General features: G+C 32.7%; 1 protein-coding gene and 1 long non-coding RNA gene across 2 annotated transcripts in view; one reads left to right on the top strand and one right to left on the bottom strand.

The window, feature by feature from the left end:
• The first annotated feature begins 3,358 nt into the window (after window positions 1–3,358).
• Window positions 3,359–9,505, top strand: LOC134705267 (uncharacterized). The gene is made up of 2 exons (XR_010105522.1): window positions 3,359–3,409; window positions 8,978–9,505. It is a non-coding gene; the product is annotated as an uncharacterized LOC134705267 (long non-coding RNA).
• Window positions 9,506–11,500: 1,995 nt separating this feature from the next.
• Window positions 11,501–25,071, bottom strand: part of LOC134705893 (uncharacterized) — a 64,296-nt gene continuing 50,725 nt past the window's right edge. The window contains exons 17-21 of the mRNA XM_063564608.1: window positions 24,302–24,422; window positions 22,538–22,720; window positions 13,776–14,481; window positions 12,141–12,353; window positions 11,501–11,637 (exon numbers count right to left, since the gene is read on the bottom strand). Of these exons, the coding sequence (XP_063420678.1) occupies window positions 12,148–12,353; window positions 13,776–14,481; window positions 22,538–22,720; window positions 24,302–24,422 (1,216 nt within the window). The 3' untranslated portion in view covers window positions 11,501–11,637; window positions 12,141–12,147. The remainder of the gene's footprint in view (window positions 11,638–12,140; window positions 12,354–13,775; window positions 14,482–22,537; window positions 22,721–24,301; window positions 24,423–25,071) is intronic.

The following is a 25,071-nucleotide window of genomic DNA, read 5'->3' as shown; positions in this document are numbered from 1 at the left end:
ACAATCAACATGTCCTTTGAAATGAACAAAATCTGTTATTTTTTGTGTAATTTATTTCACTTTTTATGCCCCAGTACAAAATAAATATTAAAAATGTACAAAATTTGTTTGACTTTCTTATAAATCACACAAATATTATGAATTCTGCACATTACACATGTAACAAAATGTACACAAACCTCCCAATTACATCCCTTTAGCAGTGCATTATTTTTTGGGAAGTCCAGGTGTAATTTATTGTGACACTTCAAGGGCTTGTCAAGTTTTGTCCTAAATCAGTGAAAAAAATTGCATGTTCAGTGTAAGGCCATAGTTATTATATTTTTAGTTTTACGAAATTTTTTGACAAAACCAATGGGTAGGAGGACGAAAAAAAAAAAAAAAAACTGCTGCTGCTGCTGATTTTTTTTTTAATACCAACCGTCAATAAATTTTTTTTTTTTATTTCACCAGGAGATTTTCTTCTAGTGTAACAACTACTTTTTTTTTCTTTTTTTTTTCTTCACAAGGTTTGAATTGAAAATCAATGTGCAACAACTTACTAAATCACCAAGAGCATAAATTTAGATTCTTTCATGCAGTTATGAACTAAAATTATTTTTTTTTTGCATGAAAAACACTAGGTCGGAGGAGAAAAAATAAATAAAAATAAACATTTTTAACTTTATTTTTTTCCTATTTGGCAAAAATTAGGGTAGGAGGGTTCGTAAAACTAAAAACGGCCTAAACATTCTGAGATCAGATATATCAGATAAATAACAGAGGAAAACAGTTTGAACAGAGTCAGATCCTTATTTTATAGCTTTTAGATGTAATTTCAAATGAATGAAGATAATATCTGCACTTCATAATATAATATTGCTTGTGCTTGTTCCCTATTCATCTTCTAGGTTCTAGCAGTCATTCAATAATTTTACCATAGATGATTGTTCAATCTGCATCCAGTTTACCTATTGGTAAATTACATGTATATCTCTTTTATAATGAATAATTAGTTCAGTTCATTCTTTTTTACAATTGTTAAAGCTGCATGTACCTGCATTTGATGATTGAGGATTTATATATCAGGTCAACATGGTATTTTTTTTAATTCTTCATTATTACACATATTTCAGTATATATATATAATGTTACCAGAAACAGTTATATATCATATGTTTCTGATGGTACAATGTATATATTATTTGAGAACAGTATATCAATATATATGTTCCTGATATAATACTATATTTTATATATGAATAATATATAAAAAAAAAATCATATGCATTATATAATTATTTTTGACACCCCATGGCTCTAGCTGTTGAATGTTGCGAGTGTTTTTTTCTAATTTAAGTACATGCATTATTATCCCACTAATTACATATACATGTAATTAGTGAGAAAGCTATTTTCAGTTTTACTTTATTCTAGAAAAATATAAAAGTTACTTTTATCTTAAAAGTAAAACAAGAGAACTGTATATGTATCCATATTTTATGCTTGATAGATTTATATAATATCTCCTATGCCCTATTAAGTTCTAAAAGATTTAAAAAAAAACTACTACTTTAAGAATTTATATTTTACAATTTAACCCCTTTTCTAAAATGAGACAGCTCACAACAAAACACATGACAGTGTCACTATCAGGCCAAATCTAAATATATAGTTAAAATGAAAAACCACTGTAGAGGCGGATTTTAGGGGGGGGCCGCTTTTTTGGAGAAAAAAATTGGGAATCACTGAAGCGTGACTGGATCGGCCACCTCTTAGGTCAATCAGTGGGCCCCCGCTTATGAAAATTTCTAGATCCGCCACTGCACTGTAGAGAACAAAGTTCTATATGAAATGCAATATTCTTATGACATCAATTTCTTCAGGAATATATTTTACTTTTTTAATCAGTCTCTCAATAGAAAATGAAATGAATCCCTGATTTGGTTTTATCATTTGTTATTTTTTTCAATTTTTATTACTTTGTAATATTGCTACTTTCAAACATATAGAACTGATTTTTTTGGTAAAGCCTTCTTATAGAGTACTTTGATGAATTCAATTTTTCATCAAAATTGTCAGAGGTATTTTATCCTATGCCAGTGACTAGAAGTTGTTATATTTCAGTGTTCATCATTACTAGGCCTCACATAAATACTTACTTGCATAAGATAAACATATTTAGAATGGAAATAAACATTTAATAAGTTCACAGATATAACTGACATTGTAGATGTAGATCTACTTAGAAACAAATATGTTTCTGCATCACTGAATGCTGAATCAAAATGAAGAATTCATGTGTATTCAAGAATTATTATAATTTATGATTCTTCTAAAAGTATGCCATAAAATAATTATCAAAGTATATGACAAAATAGAGATAGAGGTTACATACATGCAATCAGGGAATATGCTGAAACATTCCCCTCTTTAATGATGGAATTTTTACACCAAAGCTTTGGGTAAGTACTTTTTTCTAATAATTAACTGGTCCAAAACCCCTCACTTTATATAAAAAAAAATAACCATACAGAAAACCTTTTTTTAAATATTGCTACTGAAGCTGTAGTAATGTATTTTTTTTTAACTGAATATGTAATAATTTTTGCAATTTTCCCCGATTTCTAGATGATAATCAGATATTTGTATGCAATATGTAATTACATAGTGATTTACCAAAGCAGACATACATTCTATTATACTGTTTCCCACTATTTGGGTCCTGATACCTGACAGGTGCCCTCATTCCAATGATTAATTGTAATATCCAAGGTATTTTTCATATTTACACATTTTGCTATCGCATACTGATAGATTATTTGATATTTTACCCCAGAATCACTCTTTCACTTACTAAAATTGAGCGAAATGTTTATTTTCTCTTGTTTCTGATCAGCCGTCACTTCAACGACTTTTCATTCGAGTTATCTCCCTTTGGCCGGTCGTCAGTTTTGGGCCTGTTGAATTGACACAATGCCGTTTTACCTGGCGAGTTTTTGTATCAATAGGCATTTTATGTTCATAATATCGGGAGGTATCAACCCTATAAAGGAAAATACGTTACCATTCCGTGTGTCATTTCAATTTACATTTATTTACTGAGAAGTGTCACGACCGCGGCACGTTTTTTCATCTTTCCGAGTCAAATAATCAAAGAAATACTATTTTTTCATTTTTATATGAATAACGTAGTTAAAGTTTGAAACCTGCCGTATTTAATTATGTATTTGGTTAAGCATGTTAAATACACACAATAGCTTTACGCCGTCGATTTCGTGGCGTCATTGCCGTTGCTAAAAAATGCCATTTTTTGAACTGAAAATCACGTGACCAGAATAATAAAATCGACGCCATTATGAGATTTGCTGTCCGGCTGAAACTTCTTCTGGATTGAATACCACAATGGGATCATTGAAGGTAGATCAAGGTATAGTAGTACATTGAATATATTAAAACTGAGAAAAGTGTAAGCTAATTAAAAACATATTACGTTAGTTAAAAAAGCAGAATACGCGTTACATAGTGGCGGACCCCTGGGGTTCCGGGGGTGGGAACACCAAATTATTTTGGACGTTCAATGCATTATTCTATATAATACTACTTAAAATATTTTATTTCCCCCATTTTTTAGCTATAATTATGAAATCTTTAGGCGACTGAGTTGGAACCCCCCTTTTCCTTTTATCCCGAGTGTTTGGAACAAAAGGCACTTGTTTCTATCCACAGTGGCGGATCCAGAGGGGGGCTCCGGGGGTGCACACCCCCCCTTTATTTTTGCCGATCAATGCATTTGTATCGGGACATATGTTTTGCACCCCCCTCCCTTTTGCCCTGGGTTAGCACCCCCCTTTCGAAAATTCCTGCATCCGCCCCTGTAAGGTCGACTATGGATAGTCGACCTTCGTATGGTTATAAACAAGTGCCTGTGTTTAGAACCCTCTTTTAAAACAATGGGTGGATCCGCCTCTGGTTACAGAACTTTCTGTAAATGTCAAAATAGGTATAAAATTGCGGGTTGTTTTGGATGTATACATATTATTACTTCTTTGCCAAACCTTATTAAATAGATTATAGTATTAATATTTGTCAAATTGATATTTGTGAAATGATCAGCATGACTTTCTAAATATATGATTGGATAAAGGGAGGTGCGGTACACCCCTCGGCGCAAGAAGGGGGAGGGGTCCGAAGGTTGGACCCCTTTTTAACGATAAATGCATAAATTTGAAAAGGGAAATCTATTTGGAAACCCTATCTCCAGATTTGGAACCCCCTTTTAAAAATGTGTTTCCTATTTTGACAGGATTTTTTTATAGGGCCCAATGCTTCATTTAATTTGGGAAACATTTTAATATATAAGTCCTAGGTGCCTACAAAATTATTTCATCTCGCCACATTGACTGCTGTGTTTGTTGCTGTTCAGTTGTTGCTGCATATATGTATATTTTTATATATAAGTGATCTCGTTTGAAAAGATTTAACAACAACATTTCTGTTACTTCTGGGTTTTTTAAATATTTTTTTAGCATACTTTGCGATCTGGGCAACGCGATATATGGGTTTGCTCATTGTGCATTTGATGTGGTAAAAATCAGGGGCGGATCCCGGATTTTTGAAAGGGGGCGAAGATATTAAATTTTGTCGAGCGGAGCGAGTCGGAAATTTTTTGGGACCTTTTTGGGGCTAAAAAAAAACATAAAATAAGTGTTATATGCACTATTTAAACGGTTCCTGGCTTGGGGCATGCATATTTTATAATTGCTGTAAAGTGTAAGGGTTGGACATTTTTTATGCTGTATTCTCCCTATTAATTGTCTATCATAAAATGATAGTATTGATCCAAAGCTATGTACTGATATATTTGATGTAGGACTTGTCAGTAAAAAATAGACATGGAAATTAGATGAAATTTACAATACGACCGACACGAGTTAAAAAAGACAAACAAGCAGTTTTTATCAAAATGTTTGATTGATATGTTTCACCAAACATAACTTAGGGAACCGAAGTAAGGGGTTCCAAATCCACCAAAGACTACGTAAGTGTCTGAAATGACAACGAAATTATGAATGACGGTCAACAAATGGAGACATAAAAGTCACACCCAGTAGGCAGGTTGTATGCAGTCTGGTCTTGAAAAAAGTATTCAATAAATATAAGTCCGGCAAAACAGACATTCCAGTCAGACATGCAAACCCCGGCCACAAAAAAATACGCCCGTTTTTATTCATCATGTTCATTTCATGCTAAATACTTTTGTTGGAAATTTTAGTTTTTAATAGCAAAAAAGTGGACAAGACTATTGTTTTCAATCCAGATACGGCCAAAAATTTGTTTAAGGCTAAAATCAGAGTCATTTTTTTTTCTCTCAAATATCTCAGACTGCCTCCTCAAATCAAATGGTTCGTACCTGAGACTTGAAATCTTTCTAGAGATTATACTGACTGGGGATCATTATTCAATTTGTTAAACATGTTTTCGTAGGTAAATAATATTGTGGAACTTTTACCATTACTTTCTGTTTAGTGGAATAGTGAAATAGAAGTCAATACGTTCTTGCTCAATCCTGTGTCGCTTTGAAGGTTTCCTGATTGTCATGACAACCTCAGCCTAAGCAATGTGTGTTACTGTAATTTGAATTTCAAAATGACCGAGTGCCGTTTTTTCAACGCACTGGTCAACTCCACCATAGCAAATCACATGACTTTGACAATCAGTAAATACCGGCCAGCGAAAAATGTCTTTATAACTAAAGAATTGTCGTATAAAAATGAAATACTCGGGAAATGGCAAAGTTCACGAAGTCTAGTCTGATTAATCATTTTACAAAAAAAAAAAAAAAAAAAAAAAAGTCCGAGCAAAGGGGGGACGGGGCGTACGCCCTATACGTCCCCCTCTGAATCCGCCACTGAAAATCATTCAACAGTCTTCCTATTCTTATATTGTAAATAAAGATGTCTGTGAAATATTTAAATTTCTATTTTATTTTGGTACTGACTATGGTTACATTGAAATGTAACAGTCGTAAAAAGTTATTGTTACAATGAAGTTTAGGCTATATCGCCGGAATGCAGACCTAGGGTTGACTAAGGACCTACATAGAATACTTACGAGTGTAACAATGATATTTATGTCTACAGTTACATTGTGTTATTGTTACGTAAATGCACTCAAATGAAAAATAATTTTTTACAATATTTTATACATTTTTTTTATTTTAATTTGATTGTCAGTGTACACACAACCAGTATGTTGTTTCAGTCCGATGCATTTTTGGCCCGGTGTAACCACTCTCAGTGGCGGATCCAGAAATTTACATAAGTGGGGGCCCACTGACTGACCTAAGAGGGGGCCGGCTCCAGTCACGCTTCAATGATTCCCCTATATAAGCAAAAAAAAAAATTTCCAAAAAGGGGGGGGCGGGTCCCCTGACCCCCTTACCCGCCCCCCTTAAATCCACATCTGACTCTAGGCAGCCCTCACAAACGAGTAATTGGTGTCACTGGATGGGTTGGGTGGCTCAGTGTTGTATTAATATATAAGACGATGTGGTATAACTGCCAATGAGAAAAGTCTCCTGTTCATGTAAGTCGTAATTTGTAGAAGTAAACCATTATAGGTCAAAGTACGGTCTTCAACACCTATTTTTATATTGTAAATAAAGATGTCTGTGAAATATTTAAATTTCTATTTTAGTTTGGTACTGGCTATGGTTACATTGAAATGTAACAGTCGTAAAAAAGTTATTGTTACGATGAAGTTTAGGCTATATCGCCGGAATGCAGACCTAGGGTTGACTAAGGAACTACATAGAAATTCAATACTTACGAGTGTAACAATGATATTTATGTCTACGGTTGCATTGTGTTATTGTTACGTAAATGCACTCAAATGAAAAATTATTTTTTACAATATTTTATACATTTTTTTTATTTTAATTTGATTGTCAGTGTACACACTACCAGTATGTTGTTTCAGTCCGATGCATTTTTGGCCCGGTGTAACCACTCTCAGTGGCGGATCCAGAAATTTAAATAAGTGGGTGCCCACTGACTGACCTAAGAGGGGGCCGGCTCCAGTCACGCTTCAATGATTCCCCTATATAATATAAGCAACCAATTTTTTTCCAAAAAGGGGGGGGCGGGTCCCCTGCCCCCCCTAAATCCACCTTTGACTCAAGGCAGCCCTCACAAACGAGTAATTGGTGTCACTGGATGGGTTGGGTGGCTCAGTGTTGTATTAATATATAAGACGATGTGGTATAACTGCCAATGAGAAAAGTCTCCTGTTCATATAAGTCGTAATTTGTAGAAGTAAACCATTATAGATCAAAGTACGGTCATCAACACCGTGCCTGCATGAGCTCTCACCGAACAGCAAGGTGTAAAGGACCCCAAAAGTGACTAGTGTAAAACCATTCAAAATTGAAAACCAACTACTGAATACCAAACTCCTGACTTAAGACAATAACCTTTTTTGTATTGTTACAATCTCAAAAACGTGTCCGATAATTTAAGAATGTGTCCGGTTAAAAACGCCAGAATATTTCAAAACTCATATACCCCCAATGATACTCTGTAAAAGTAAAAACGCAATTCAATATTAATGGTGTGGGATACGATAGAACCCGTATTGTTCGGTTGGATTGTAAATGATTAGAAAAAAAAGTCGAAGCAGGTGCCAAAAAAAAATCTGGAGGAAAGGTTTAGTAATCCGTACAGACAAATGTCCAAGGTATGCTACACTGTGCACGCTTCTTCTGCTTGCAGACACAGACTATAGGTCTGGTTTTAAAAAAAAATTGCACAATAAAAAGTTATTTTTATTTGAAGCGCTTTAATTTATGATTTTCTTTATCAATATGATTATTATTATTATAAAGTTCAGACAGAGGTACTTCACAATTTAGAAAACTAATACATGATGTACATTTTATATTGTATTTTCTTCCCGGTGCTTGGCCACGTTTACTGTATGTCATTGATAAACATTAGTTTGTTCAGCATAGGTAATTCATAACAAGCATAACTGCAGGCTAAGTTTACAACACATAATTAACTATTGATTACTTAATGTCCAGTGGCAAATATGTCATGCGTATTTAGAAAAAAAACCCATTAACATTGCATTTAATAAGTTTTGTGAAGTTTAAATCATCGTTTATAAATAGTAAGTAAATTCTATTGTTTTAATATTATCCGGTGATGCCTATAAATGTCCTTTTACAAAATGTATGTCTGTGAGGGTACTGCTCGACCGGCGTCCAGCAGAAGTGGTTTCGCCAGTGCAATTTGACATGTTTATCAAATCATTGACGTCACATTGACGCGTTTTTGAGGAATCGGACACGTTTCTGTGTGCTACCATAGATAGATGTATTACATCTCTGGCTAGGTGCTACATATATGACTATGTACGATAAATTTTCAATTAAATTAAATTTCCACTTCAATCTATTAAACATTAATGTACTTTTGTATAAAGTAGTTAGTATATATTTAAATGTCTTTCGTCGTTGTTTCACGGATCTTATTATAAAAAAGCACATAAATAGACCGATGGTTAAAGCTACACGTGTATGAAATACTTGCCACTGGCAAACACCAATACTTTGATGATGATGAATTAAATTATCATATTTTCCTTTTTTTTTTTAGTTAGAAACAAATTTCAACTTTGATTGATTATAATATTATAAATACATGTAGTATCAGAAGTCCAGTCCATTAGTGATTACTGGACTTATGGTAGTATATAAAGTAATAAGTAAATTTTGATGTCATGCCATTCCCTTCCATAATTGTGCATTCTTTTTATTTTTACATAACACAGAAATGAGGAAAGTTTTAACATAAGATAATTTATTGTAGCCTAGACCTGTTGGTGACCTTCTGCTGTTGTTTTTTATTTGGTCGGGTTGTTGTCTCTTTGACACATTCCCCATATCCATTCTCAATTTTATTATTTATAAATTCATTACATTTTCTTTCCTCAGAATGATTAACATCAATGGAGACAGGAGCAGACATGGGAATGTTCGATGTGAAAATTGAAGACCTATAAACAAAATGATGTATCTAGACAATATGGCACTCATCAGAAAAAAAAACCAACATTTAATCATGAACCATTGAATTCTGAGTTTCGTACAAGTACCAAAACATTAAAGGTGGATGCTTATAATGAGCTCATATTAGAACTAAAGTGTCCTCTTGAATTACCACTGTACATGTAAAAAGACACATCATATCCGGGACTGAATTGAGGAAAAGAGCCAGGAAACTGACATTCAACAAAGCATTCCAAAGAAGAGATGGCATAGGGGGAGAGCAATGAAACATGATACATGCAAAATTAATTGTTTCTTTGATTGTTTTATTTATGAGCTTTAAAGGGTCATAAAATAACCAAGGGGCATGCAAATGACAGAGATTTTTGCCACAAACTTCACATGTTGGTATGACATCGAATGTTTTATTATATATTAAAAAATGGTTATGATAAATAAAAGAAATTCCAGTTATGATTAAAAATAAGGTAATCGAGACATTGTTTTGTGTTGATTATAACGCATTGCCTAACATAGTAACATATAACTGCATTAATTACAACATATTTTAAGCAATAGCAAAATACCAAAAAATGAACAGTATTGAAGATTCTAATCTTGTTTGATATATATATAAATTATGCGCTATTATACAATTGATACTGTAAAATATCAGCCTCGAACCACAGTGTGAATCTGCCTGATGTCGAGTGCGTATTATTTTTATAAACACTGAAAGACAGTCACAATCAAAATTAAGAAGTAAGCAAAGAATCACAAAACGAAAGGGCATTTACAACAACACATTGAAAAATACATATATAAAAACAACACGAACTCCATTAAAAACCGGGAGTGAATTCAGGTGCTCCTAATGCGTATTATTTTTATAAACACTAAAAGACAGTCACAACCAAAATCAAGAACTTGAAGAAGTAAGCAAAGAATCACAAAACAAAAGGGCATTTACAACAACACTTTGAAAAATACATAAAAGACAACACGAACTCCATTAAAAACCGGGAGTGAATTCAGGTGCTCCTAATGGGTAAAATCCGATAAACTGCTTATCTTGCTTCATTTCTGTTGTTTTCTCCTTCGCTTCAATAGTATTTCGATAGACGAGAGTAAGCTTGATAATTTTCCTTGGTCATGTTTCCGTCGCTAAAAAAAATCTGCGCATCAGGGTGATATAGTCTAAGAGAAAAACGTAACCAGCTAAAAAAGGATAATAATATTGTCACAGAATTATCAAACCTATATTTGGATACCAATTGTACTGAGATGCACATTGTAAAAACTTCTCTAATGATAAACACTTAATCAGAGATATCTACAAAGGATACAAAATATGCCACAAATTATTATATAGCATACTTACCGAGTTTAAAAGTTTTCAGTTCCAAATATTTTTTGAAACAATACACATTCAAGTTAAAACGATTAACAACACCAAATCTACTGAAACAGTACTGAAAATAACAATACCGAAATAGTACTGTCAACATCAGTACTGAAACAGTACTGACAAAATCAGTACTGAAACAGTACTGACAAAATCAGTACTGAAACAGTACTGACAAAATTAGTACTGAAACAGTACTGACAAAATTAGTACTGAAACAGTACTGTCAAAATCAGTACTGAAACAGTACTGATAAAATCAGTACTGAAACAGTACTGTCAAAATCAGTACTAAAACAGTACTGTCAAAATCAGTACTGAAACAGTACTGTCAAAATCAGTACTAAAACAGTACTGACAAAATCAGTACTGATTTCATTGAAAGTATAACATTATAAGTTTTCAGTCTTTCCTAACAGTACTGATATGCACGAGGGTAGAAATGTACCAAAAAAGTATGGGTAAATTATTGGTAGTGTAGATGATTATTACATATTTGCTATAAACCATGGTCGTGGGGGCTTTGCATGAAGAAATAAAGGAATATCAATCAATATTCTCGAATGGGATCATAAATGTAATATTTTAAAATAATATTTTGGGTAGCAATATGTCCTGAAACGCTTTCAATGACATTAAAGATTTTTTTGTATTTTATGGTTTGCCAAACTTTTCTTTTTCAGAAAATAATGGTAGCCATATGAATATGGTTCATGTTTATAATACCTGACAAACAGACAAAACCACACAAACTGAACATTGACCATTGGACCATGAAAATGAGGTTAAGATCATATGAATACTGCCAGACAGACATGTACACCTTACAATCATTCCATACACAATATACAGTTGATCCTTTACTTATACGTGTTATAGTATCGAATAAAATGACAAAACTATGAAAACTAAATATTGAACACTTTCGTCGCTAGCGGGAAGAAATGGTATTGCAAGATAAATGGGGACCTGTAATTTGTACTTTACTTTTCAAGAACACATTCTGTTTAGTTCAAATATTTATAATTACATACCATGTTGAAATTTAGATAAGGATGGTTTAAAGGCAAAGCAAATCTGACATCATCGGCTCTGATCAACCCGTGATTAGTTATAGTAAACTCCATTGTATCTTCTTCACCCAATTCATATGGAATAGTATTCACCTTTGCAGGGTCTACTGTAACTACTGGCATTGGGACCTGTAGGGTTACAAATAAAATAAAAACAGTTTATCAATGTATATGCATGGTTAAAACTTATAAAGTCATTCTCTAATATATGTTATTAGACGCATAGCCTGAACTCTATCACAATATATAATACAAATTTCATATGGAAAGATAAAACAACACATTGCATGATACAACTTCATACATGAATCAATTCATTATCTTTAAATATTACCTGATCTTAAAACTTATCCTTCTATTACTTCGAGGGTTTACCAAGATGAAAGTGTCAGTGACATAAAAGTAAAACAAAGTGTACCCATTTCTCATTATGATTGTTAACTTTGATACGAATTTCATAACAATCATGCAAAAATGGTATGCGCCTACATGGCAGTATGGACGGACGCATTGATGCACATACACGCAGAAGGACACCTCATATTTTAACATCACTATCAGATCATTAAGGAGGAGGCATCAATTAACTTTTGCAGGCATAAAACATATTAACACAGGAATTTTCATCTTACAAGAGTTTCAAAAGTAGATTCCAATGACATATTTATCGTGGACTGTAGTTGGTGTTACTGTCCATCTATATTTTACAGCTATCCGTTGCAAGAACACTTCCTGTATATCACTGTCAGGTGATACTATGATTACAGCTGAATATGAACTATGACCCCCTGCTTGTGCGTTAAGAGTATACTGGTCTTCGTGTATATCTTCAAACATTACAAATCCTTCAACATAAAACATTATCAATGTAATATGACCATAACCACGACTACATTAATGAGACCCATAACTAAAAAATTACAATTCTAAAAATAATTAAAATATAAAAGATGATGCAGGTACAAGTTGTTACAGGGTTAAGTGGGAAAAAAAATATTTTGTTTCAATATTTGACGCTTTTAAAGCATCGTCGGTAATGTAATTCAGTCCATCTGAATTCAACATCCACAATGCCTATTATTACATTACATCATTTCTTTACACATGATTTATTCGTAGCAGCGGTTACTGGAAGACTTCTTTTCAAGAACTGAAAAATGATAAATGCTTTTGGCCCGAAAAGTTAAATTGAGCTCAAACAGGATTTCTATTAAAAACAAAAGATGATGAAGATGATCAAAAAGATCGTAAATCATAAGTTCAATGACAACAGATAACCAGCGGATTCAAACATACAACAAATGCATTTTAACAAATTTATAACAGACTTATCCCTTATTTTTATTAATTTTGTATTTACAACGTATCATATATCAAATTTATTCGTTCATTGTGTGTTAATTTGTGCTACTAATTTTTTTGATTGAGTTAAGCCATTCCAATTGATAATTTATAGTGTGTCTTTCTATGTTGTGATGTTAGACTATTGTTTCAGATAAGGGAGAAGGTTTGGTACATGTACCATTAAAACGTGTAATCCCGCTGCAACTGTTTGAACCTGTCCTAAATCAGGAATCTCATGTTTAGTAGTTGTCGTTTGTTTATGTGGTTCGTAAGTGTTTCACGTTTTCCCGTTTTTCTCGTTTTTTATATAGAATAGACCGTTTTTTTATATAGATTAGACCGTTAGGTTTTCCGTTTGAATGGTTTTACACTAGTGATTTTTTGGGGCCCTCTATCGCTTGCTGTTCGGTGTGAGCCAATGCTCCGTGTTGAAGACCGTACCTTGACCTATAATGGTTTATTTTTATAATTGTGACTTGGATGGAGAGTTGTTTCATGGGCACTCCTACCACATCTTCCTATATCTAATTCTAAATACAATAAATTGAAAAATTAAAATTGAGTATATGTAAATAAGAAACATATGTTTTTTATATATTTACTGTCTTACATATAACTATGATCAAGAACTTGAATAAAATGTTTATTAAAGTGTATTTTCCACAGGGATTAGGGACATTCTATATTGATTTTCCTCGTTTTTTTTTGTTATTTTACTTTTGAAATCCACGAAGAAATGATGTTTTCATCAATTAGGAAATTCGACACTAACTTAAATTGTAGTTCCACAGTAATCTCATGAAATTTAGAGTAGCGTTAAAAAGTGTTTATATTCTTAAAACTACCTTAAGGCAATTTAATATGCTTTTCTCTAACTAATTCCAACAAAATGGCTGATTTTCTGAATAAAATATAGCAATAACCTGTTTCATTTGTTGTGTATCTTTTCTCTGAATATTGTCTCCTTGGATTGATTAATCGAACTTCAGCTCCACTCACCAGCGGTGCACCAGACGCAAAGTAAGTATACTCATCTTTAACTGTAATAGTCAGATTCAACTTTGATAATGACGTGATATAAAATATGTAGGATAGTGATGCTCCTGTTAGATCTGTGTTCAAAACTATGGTACCTCTCATCTCCCCCAATCCATCATTCAAACCAATTGTGACAACTAAAGACATCATGGCTTTTTCATTTGGACCTATTGTGATCCCATTATTGTTTTCATTGCTGTTTAGCCTGTCGACTGTTGCAAACGAAACCAGGGATAGTCTGTTGTCATTTGGAAGAGATACTATGACATTCTTAGCAGCTACTTCCCCATCATTGTGAACCTCAACATCTAGTATTTTCTGAGTTCCTCGAACAATGTTTTCTCTTATTGAAGTAGGTGCGAAGACAAGCAGTGGTTTACGTACTGAGAATTGCATGTTTACTTGAAGCCTTGTTTCTGTTCCTTCTAGAGTTGAAAATATGATATAAATTCGTCCATTTAGTGGTCGGGCTTCTGTCACAATAAAATCAAATGTAAAAGTTTCAAAGGCTTCAAGAGAATCCAAGAATATTTTTTTGACAGTACTTGACATCTTAGGTGACTGGAAGTAGGTTCCAGGGATTCCATCTACCTACATAAATATAATTCTATAGAATGAAAAATAAGTTTTTGATTATACTTGCGTGGATGCAGATCTACTTTCCTATATATGTATACATATGATTCGAATAAACATTAACCAAACGATTTTAGATCTGTAAATTTGCGTTGTCAAATTTTTTATTCTTCCCTCGCGACTGAGTTATCGTGGCACTTAATCGCATTGCACTTTGTCCGACGCGCTAGACCACTCGGCTATTAACACAAAAGCTCGGTGAACGGTTGTTACCCTTCGTCGTCAGGGTCGTAACACAGTATATGATATATAAAGCATAAAGATGTAATTGTAACAGATCAGCTGAATTATTGTAAAAGGATTCTACAAATTAATGTAAGATGCAGTCACAGAAATAAATATAAATATATATACTTAAATCGTTTGAATTTAGCTCAACAATGTGAGATCTGGGGGATTAGAACACTTGCCTTTGCGATATCGTTGCAACACCGATTGGATTGTGTTCATGTTCTATACCACACATATTATTAGTGAACAGTGATCACTGTGTATCATCGCCACCGGAAATTGGGTACTAACGAAGCGGAGAGAAATAGAAAAAAAAGTAAACAAGTTAGGAATTCGTTCAATTTAAAGCATTTCCACTCATTTGATGAGGGTGCCGCTTAAGAAATGATTTTCTGATATATAATTCTTTTAATTATTAGGCCGATAAGTACAAAATAAATACAAGATTTTGTGTAATACTCCAAAACTTGCCACTTAGTACCGGAAAATTTCGAGGTCTATCGTCCTTTGTAGCCCCATTCTCAAGATATTGAACTGTTTTTCATTATTTTTCCAGACACGATTTTAGAATATTATAGTGTGGCATCATATTTAATGAAATTTGTTGTCAAAAACATGTTTTTTAAAGAATATGGACAAAAACACTGTTTGTTTGTTGTACGGCGAATTGCAGGACGTTGTACGGCGAATTGCAAAATAACAACTTTTGTCTGTACGGCGTCTTGCAATATATTATAATTTTAAGAGGAAATTAATCACTGTTTAGATAATATCAAGTGACGATATTTTGTTGATATCAAAGATTTACAGGCTTACAAACATACAACATGTCTTACTAATCAAATATTATCAAATAAATGCCGTTAATTCAGTTCAGGAGGCCTCGTTGCCTTCCGCTTTTCGATTTTGTAAAAAAGTTTTTTTTTAAAACCATATTATCCTAAATACATTAATATATACATATCGTTATACTACTAACGACTGTAAATGTTGTCTTATTTGTTGTTAGGGTGAAATTTTGTAAGTTCAATAAAATAAACAGTCCATTCATCTTTTGTTGGTGCTAGTTTTTTGTTTTTTTTTAGATAAAAACAGTTAAGATGTGGTATGATAGCAAATAAGATAACTATCCATCAGGATCAAATAAACTGTATGTAAGCAATTATATGCTATCGTACGGCCTTCAACAACGAAAACTCGTCCCTTATAGTCGGCTATACAAAGCACCGAACGAAAAATGTGGAAGGACTCAACAAGAAAGCGAACGGCCTAACTCATAACAAAACAATTTATGAAAAAAAAGAGATGACGCAACGACAACCACCGAACCACAGGATCGAGAATCCGGACAGACACATAAAATTGTTTAGTTATTTAATTTCTGAAATGACTCATTTGTAAAAATAAACTTTGAATTAAGAAAATACTTTGTTTTCATCGAAAGTAAGGAGAAACAAATCGTGAATTGCATTTGAATTAATTGTTTTGTCTGTTTCTATCTAATGCATTTTATCTAATGCATAATTAGATGGGGGGGGGGGGGGGGGGGTAGTGGGTCTGTTAACATGTTAACAACACCTCGATTTTGGCAAACACAGATAACAACAAATTTTAAATGCTGATAAGAGTTAACAGCAACTTTAATGACACATGGACAGACAATTGAACTGATGGAAAAGCAGACGGAGTGATTGACTCTAAGAAAAAAGACTAGTATGTCATGAATAATCGAAAATGCTTCAAACACCAAAAGGGAGGCTTCTTCTGGTTATGTATATTGTTGAGTAAATGTTTTGTGTCAATCAATCGAAGAAAACTTGGGTTATCGTCATGGCGTAGGAAAGTGTAACAAACAGATAGGATGAATGAATACTATAGGGCGCGAACATTTTTTTAATGGCGGTGGCTTTTATAAATTATAGTTACATTGCAGTCAGGGTATTCATACGACTCATTGCTTACATGATTTTATTGAAAGGAATTACGAAGGTTTACTGATATTAATTTTAAATAATCAAAACCAGTGTAAAATCAGAAAGTAACATGTAAGGTGTCACAAGTTGAAGCACTCTTTCATCTCCATCTGAGCTGATATAAAGAAGCCTTGGTCTATCTTTAGATCCATTCTGAATTTCTTAGACTAGCAAATTTGATTTCAATTTGAGAACCAATTCCTATTTTTTTCGGCCTCTTCTACCAGGCCAACACTGTTCAGTTAATTTACGAATTGCAAATTGAAAAGGTACTTTATTTTTTCACAATTCCGTCCAGGTACTCTGGGTCGATATAACTTATCAAACATTCCATATACATGTGAATTATTTTCGTCATAGGACTGACCAGGGTTTAAGCTGGATAAGAAGTGGCCTTTCCCTTTAACGTTTTGGATACATTTCAAATAGAAGCCAGAAATAACTACTTTGGTTAGACGTATAAAGAGGGGCATGAGATATCTTTAAACATGTTTAACACTGCCGCATTTGTTGCACCTGCATGACCCAACTTGAGTCCGTAACCTTTACTATAAAGTCTTGTATTTATTTAATTTTTTAAATTTGGGTTCATTTATATGTTTCAAGAAATAAACATTGAACTTCGACCCCCTTTTGTAGTTAATTGATTGCTCACTTAGGAGACAGCTTCAGGTATACCATACAAGTTTAGTTTCGAGCCATGGTGAATTTTCTAAATATGAACGTTTTTGTACAATTGAATTGATTTTTAGATAGTTGAATAATAATATAGCCTTCCTAGTGGGTTTATATGAACATTTAGATTATTTTTAGCATGTTTTATAAGCCATTGTTCAGTTTGACCGTCCAAGCGTTCCTATCCGTACCGCCATACATTTTGAAAATTTTGTATTTTTTTTCAACCAAGATTCGACGCTCGATCTTTTCAATTCAATTTCATGGAAAAAAAACAGCAGAAATGCATATGATTTTTTTTACATCTTGATAGATATATGTCTATGGTATTAGGAAAGGTATCACTCTTATTGATTGAAATTTTCCTTTGGACCAAATTTTTCAGATCTTTGTGACATGTTCAACCCCCTATTTTGCAATATTGGGTATCAAATAATTGCTCATTGTTGCCATAGTTACACAAAAAAAGAGATTATATTTCACCATTATTACTATTGGAAATCAAATCTATGGACGATTCTCTTTCCATAAATATACACATGCATAGCTTAAATATTAAGCCTTATTTATTAGGAAGGAAGGGAAAGAGGAAAGAGGGTGTTTAAAAATTATGAGTGTCAATTCTTAGTTTTTTTCCTATCTGTGACTTGACACCCACCCTAGTGCATAATTTTCTCGCTGCGTTGGGTTGTTTCTTCTATTTGGTCGAGCTTCTGTTTCTTTGACATTTCCATTCTCAATTTAATCAAGGATTTACTATACTCACTGAAGATTTTTTTAAAGACATGTACAGTTACATATAATTATGCTGTTAATGTCACTCCTTTGCGGAAGCAACGTTAAGTAAGAGATGGACAGCAAATTTTAATGTGATTCTTGTAAATAACAGTTAAGATCAGTTAACAGAGAAAATAATGTCAAAAACAGTGAACACTTTAAGTATAAAGTAACAGATAACAAGAATCTCAATTTCAAATAAACAGTTAACATCATTGCAAATTTTAACAAAACAGATTACAGACAGTGGGTCGAAAACAGTTAAGTTTTTAAAATTTATCAGTCAAATAACAGTTTAAAAAAAAGTAAACCTTGAAAAGACCCCCCCCCCCCCCATCTGAGATATTTGAACTTAATACTTTATTTTCTTTGAAAGGACGCGGTAAATAACTATTCTAAAATTAGCAAGTTGCCATACAGTTGAAAACAAGTTGCCATACAGTAAATTTTTCAACACGAGCAAGTTGCCGTACCCTAGAATTTATTTTTTGTGGTCTATATTCTTTAAAATGCATCTTTTTGACAACAAATTTCAGTAAATATGATGCCACACTATAATAATCTAAAATCGTGTCTGGAAAAATAATGAAAAACAGTTCAATATATTGAGAATGGGGCTACAGAGGACGATAGACCTCGAAATTTTCCGGTACTAAGTGGCAAGTTTTGGAGTATTACACAAAATCTTGTATTTATTTTGTACTTATTGGCCTAATAATTAAAAGAATTATATATCAGAAAATCATTTCTTAAGCGACACCCTCATCAAATGAGTGGAAATGCTTTAAATTGAATGAATTCTTAACTTGTTTATTTGTTTTTCTGCTTCTCTCCGCTTCGTTAGTACCCAATTTCCGGTGGCGATGATACACAGTGGTGATTGTTGTTGTTTGATTTTTGTCTCATTTGTTTTTCGTATTGTTTTGTTATAAATTACAATGCATTATGTCGTTATTCTTCTCAATTTAAGTGTTTCTTATTTGCATGTCAGGACCTTTCATAGCTGACTCTAAGGTATAAGTTCTCCTTATGTTGAAATCCGTACGGTGGCCTATTATTGCTAATATGCACTTCATTTTAACTTTGGTTGATACTTATCTCATTAGCAATCATACCACATCTCCTTATTTTGAAATTGGGTCTCAATTATGTGTTTAGGCTTTTAAGCTATCGTGCAAAGGAGAATGCCTGTCATAAAATTTTCACATGTTTAGACGTTTATATAGAAAAAAGAAAATCACAAAAATACTGAACTCAGAGGAAAATCAATTCAGAAAGTCCATAATTACATGGCAAAATCAAATAACAAAACGCATCAAAAACGAATAGACAAGAACTTTCATATTCCTGACTTGGTACAGGCATTTTCAAATGTAGAAAATGGTGGATTAAACTTGGTTCTATAGCGTTAAACCTCTCTCTTTAATAACAGTCTCATCATATTCCGTTATATTTACATGATGCGTTAAATAAACAGTCACAATCAATAAAATAGTCAAAATATGGATACATCAGTCATCATCGCATAACAATTTTAAAAGGGACAATTTAACAGAATACAAAAACATCTATCTACGAACACATGGATTGACTTGAGTGTCTGACGTCATAAAATGTTTATACGTCACATAAGTTTGTCGTTCAATGTGCATACAAACAGTTTTAAAATTTACATTGTAAGCATACAGAGTTAAAAAATCAAAAGTATGTAAGAACAAATTACAGAAATAGACCGAGATTTAAACTAGTCCAAAACTTATAGGTAGAATTTATGAGAATCCAAAAATAGTTAATTCCACTACACGATTGAATGATTTTGACGTTTGTGGTTCAACGTATATAGTAATTCATAATAGAAATATATCATAATGACATATAATAGACCAAAATAATACTGACGGGATCTTTTAAAGTACAGAGTCACGTAATAAGAAACAAAATAATATAAAGAGTCGCATATACAAAACAAACCACCAAAAAGTGAAAGCCAATACACACACATTGACGAGATGTATAAGTTCCGAGCCACGTCAAACGGATATCACATAAAACCATTCAACAGTAAAAGTAATATTAATAATAGAACAAAGAATATATTGGACTTGGGATCAATGGATCTATTTTTCTAAAATTAACATAACTAGGTGGTATTGGGGCCATTTTATAAATTGAAATGTTAGTGTACAATTTTCCTTCTCTAAGAACTGATTTTCGAACAATTATACGACACTGAAAATCACATAAGAACAAACCATAACAAATCAATTGAAAAGGCTTAAAATCAGCAGATTGATACAAATAAAAATACATCAAACAATAGCACAAAGTGGACTTGAACGACTACTTATACATACCCACTACAAATAGACATTAAGTACACATCTGAAAGTACTTGTAGTTATTGGCTGCTATTTCAAAGACAAAAACCACTAGTTAACAAAGCATGCATCTAAGACTAAAATATCAAACATTACAACATCCGACGGATTTAGTGTAAAGACGTCATTAAGACTCAGAGAAAAAACATTTCATTGTGCAATGCCACGATACAGGCATAGACAGGTTGCACAGTCACGAATGTGCTTATGTTTATAAATACTATACTTAGTTTTATTTAAATATAATGACAAAATCAATATGAATACAAATAAAAAACAACATTCCAAGACATAATTACAGTGATGAATTGGAAAACTGTTTGAAAAATTTCATTTTTTAAATGATCGACAATTTTATTTGTATTCAGTTCATAATTACATTTTTATTCAGAAAAGGCATTTTTGACATTGCTTTTTTCAAAAATAAATAGGATGAAGAAATTAGGAAACTAATTCACTCTTCTTTGCAAACAATACACTTCCTGTATTCAAAATGAACTTCGCCCAGTAGTTTCAGTGGAAAATGTTAGTAAAAATTTACAAATTTTATGAAAATTATTAAAAATTTACTGTAAAGAACAATAAGTCCTTAGGGGGTCAATTGACTATTCTAGTCATGTTGACTTCTTTTTAGTTCTTACTTTGCTGTACATTATTGCTGTTTAAAGTTTATCTCTATCTATAATAATATTTAAGATAATAACAAAAAACGGCAAAATTTCCTTAAAATTAACCATTCAGGGGCAGCAACCTAACAACTGGTTATCCGATCCATCTGATAGATGTTGACCGGATAAACAATTTTGCCTCATGTCAGATTTGCTCTAAATGCTTCGGTTTTTTAGTTATAAATCAAAAACTGCCTTTTACCCCTATGTTCTTTTTTTAGCTGTGGTTGCCATCTTGGTTAGATGGCCGGATCACCGGACACATTTTTTTATTCTAAATATCCCAAAAATGATTGTGGCCAAGTTTGGATTAATTTGGCACAGTAGTTTCAGAGAAGAACATTTTGTAAAAGATGACTAAGATTTACGAAAAATGGTTAAAAAAATTACTATAAAGGGCAATAACTCCTAAAGAGGTCAAATGACTATTTCGGTCTTGTTGACTTGTTTGAAAATATGACTTTGCTGAACACAATTGCTGTTTACAGTTTATCTCTATCTATAATCATATTCAAGATACATTTTGTAATAACCAAAAAAAGCAAAATTTCCTTAAAATTACCAATTCAGCAACCCAAGAACAGATTGTCCAATCCATCTGAAAATTTCAGGCAAGTAGATATCTAGACCTGTTAAACAATTTGATCCATTGTCCGATTTAATTTGCTCTAAATGCTTTGGTTTTTGAGTTATAAGCCAAAAACTGCATTTTACCCCTATGTTCTGTGTTTAGCCATGGCGCCCATCTTGGTTGGTCAGCCGGGTCACCGGACACATTGTTTAAACTAGATACCCCAATGATGATTGTGGCCAAGTTTAGTTAAATTTGACCCAGTAGTTTCAGAGGAGAAGACTTTTGTAAAAGTTAACAGACGACGACGACGGACGACGGACGCAAAGTGATGAGAAAAGCTCACTTGGCCCTTCGGGCCAGGTGAGCCAAATAAGGATCACCAAATATGCTAACCACAATTGGGAATCAACTACTCTTGTACCTTGTTTAAATTCATTTCCACACCTAAGTTGTGTAGCCTTGTTTGTTCGTTGATAAATTCAAGTGCGTGTAGTTGGACTGTTATGTTACGTCCCTTTAAAAAAAAAGTCAATTTGACCTTACATAAGAGCAGTACTCGTTTTTTTCTAATTCATGAAGTTATGCTTTGATTAACATCTCTTATGTAAACAGGCTGACAAGAGAAAGATTGAATAGTACACAAAAGACACAACTTACTAACTGAGACAGTCCTTTACATGATGAACCTACTGGTATTGATCTCTAGACGAATATCTTATAGTTTTGAACACTTACACGACTGGATATATTGAAAATAGGTTGATCTCCTACATTTACTAAGGATGTTATATTTTTGAATACAACAGTGCTATTTTCTATTACAGCATTCCATTTTACAAAATGTGGACTACATCTGATTCCAAGTACTGTCCAATTAAATGCTCCATTTCCTGATGGTTCCACTGGATGACTAGCAACCTAATAATACAAGTAAACAGTTATAATAAAACCCTGACTCAATAAAAACAGGTTTTCTTACTTTAAAGCTGGTACTGCAATATTTTTTACTCAGTTAGAGAACAAAAGACAACAATGTAGAACTAATTTGTTGCTCTTCTCTTGCCAACATGAGAAAACATGATAAAAATCGACTTTAAGAGCAGGAACTACAATTAGGAGTCGACTAACTATTTCGGACGGCTTTTTGTCTCATTTGTACATCAGGTATTTGCAACCATATTTGCTTAACAGTATCTAAGTATCTATACAAAATGTAATCCGGGTATCTATGATGAGTTTATTTACAACCACTGGGTCGATGCCACTGCTGGTGGAGTATTTATTTCCCAAGGGTATCACCAGCCCAGTAGTCATCTCTCCTATCGTTGATATGGTCATATTTATAAATTACTGTTTACAAAACTTTTGAATTTTTGAAATACTATAGCTTTTCTACCTAAGAAATATATTACCGTAGCTGTATTTGGCAAACGTTTAGGAATTTTGGTCCTCAATGCTCTTCAACTTCGTACTTTATTTGGCCTTTTTAAGGTTTTTTTTTATTTGAGCGTCACTGCTGAGTCTTTTGTAGACGAAACGCGCGTCTGGCGTTAATACAAAATTTGATCCTGGTATTTATGATGAGTTTACCTATAGTAATTACGGTTTAGGCCAAATATGCCATTTTTTTTAAATCGTCATTAACGGATATTTACTACAATAAGCAGTCATCTGGCGATTTCTACCATTTTTGTGTTATTTATTTGTAGATCTTTCATTGCTGGTCCTTCTTGTTAATTAAAGTTTCTCTCTAATAATTATAATTTTCAGAAAATATGTGTAAAACAAGTAAGGAATATATTGTTAAAATCGTCATAATAACTCATATAAGAAGTCATGTGACAGTTTGATATGCATACATAATAGGAAGACTTCGATGTTCTCAAAAACTCGACCCTGTCAATTTTCTCTTATTATAGCGGTTTTCAAAATAAAACAAAACTAGCATTGCACTCGTATATTTTCTGTATTTAGTCTTGGCTGCACATATCTAAAACAAGATACCTTAATGACGATTGTGAGCAATTGGTCTTTCCGAAATTATCTACCCTCTTCAGGTATTTATCGTACACCTTTATATCATTTCAATTATTGCCATATGCATATTCATCAAAGTTTGTACATCAGATTTTAATTTTGTTTCATTCTGGTTTTTTTTTAATTCACAAGCATCTTTATACCCTGAACTTGCAAATTATTTCTATTCATTTCTATCAAAGAGTGGCAAGACATAGATCTTCAGCCAAACTACATTAATTTAGAATCTTGATTCAATATGATTGTGTTCTTTGTGTAACCGTTTACCTCCTATCAAATGATCTTACCACTGCAGAAACTTTATAACAAGACCAGAACATAAATTAGTAACCGACAAGTGTTTACCAGCTTTTAATCCAATACCCAAACATCTGATTGCTAGTTGAAATTATAATTTTTAATTATCGCTTCGGAAGCAGTAACCTTATGTCTTGTTGTTTTTATATTTGAATATAGACTTACTGCTGATATCATTCCTACATCATCTGAATAAGGATAATATGTGACAGAAAAACTACTGGGAGATAATGGGTCAGTCAGCGCTGGCAGAACTGTAATTCTTTTACTGTATGAGCTGATTACTCTAAAATATACGATAGCAAATATGACTTCAAGTTTATTTTATAAAGCAGATATGGCTACATGAATAAGACATTACGTTAATATGACTACAGAAATATTGCATAACGCATACAAGACACCAGATATATTCAATAAAGTTAACATGAATTGCTGTATATTCCATGAAAAAAGTTTATCTTATCAGGGAAATATGACTTCGGTTACATTCTAAAATGGAAACATGACTGTGTATTTCATAATACAAATACGACTTCAAATACTGTAGAAACATTAATTTACGTGGGGTTAAAATTTTGTGGTTTTGTCTTTCTATAAGGTTTCATGGGGATTTAATTTCGTGGTTTCCTTAAATGAAAGTATCATTATATGGAGATTAAATTTTCGTGGGGATTTTGATTTAGTGGATATTTCCTTTCCACGAAATAAACAAAATTTAATCCTGCACCAAAATTTCTGCTTTTACAGTATATGACTTAAAGCAAAAATATAATTTTATGTATAATCCATAAGGCAAGCATGAATCAATTTCATTCCTCGGAGATATTATGACACTATCTATAGAAAAGAAGATGTATATAACATGAATCAAACTTTTTTTAAACTTTAGAATATTACATAAAGCAAACATGACTTCATATATATTATATAAA

The sequence above is a fragment of the Mytilus trossulus genome, chromosome 2, assembly GCF_036588685.1.
Source record: "Mytilus trossulus isolate FHL-02 chromosome 2, PNRI_Mtr1.1.1.hap1, whole genome shotgun sequence".
Taxonomy (NCBI): Eukaryota; Metazoa; Mollusca; class Bivalvia; order Mytilida; family Mytilidae; genus Mytilus; species Mytilus trossulus.
The sequence above is the reverse complement of the archived record's forward strand: the minus strand, read 5'-3'. Positions and strand labels throughout refer to the sequence as shown.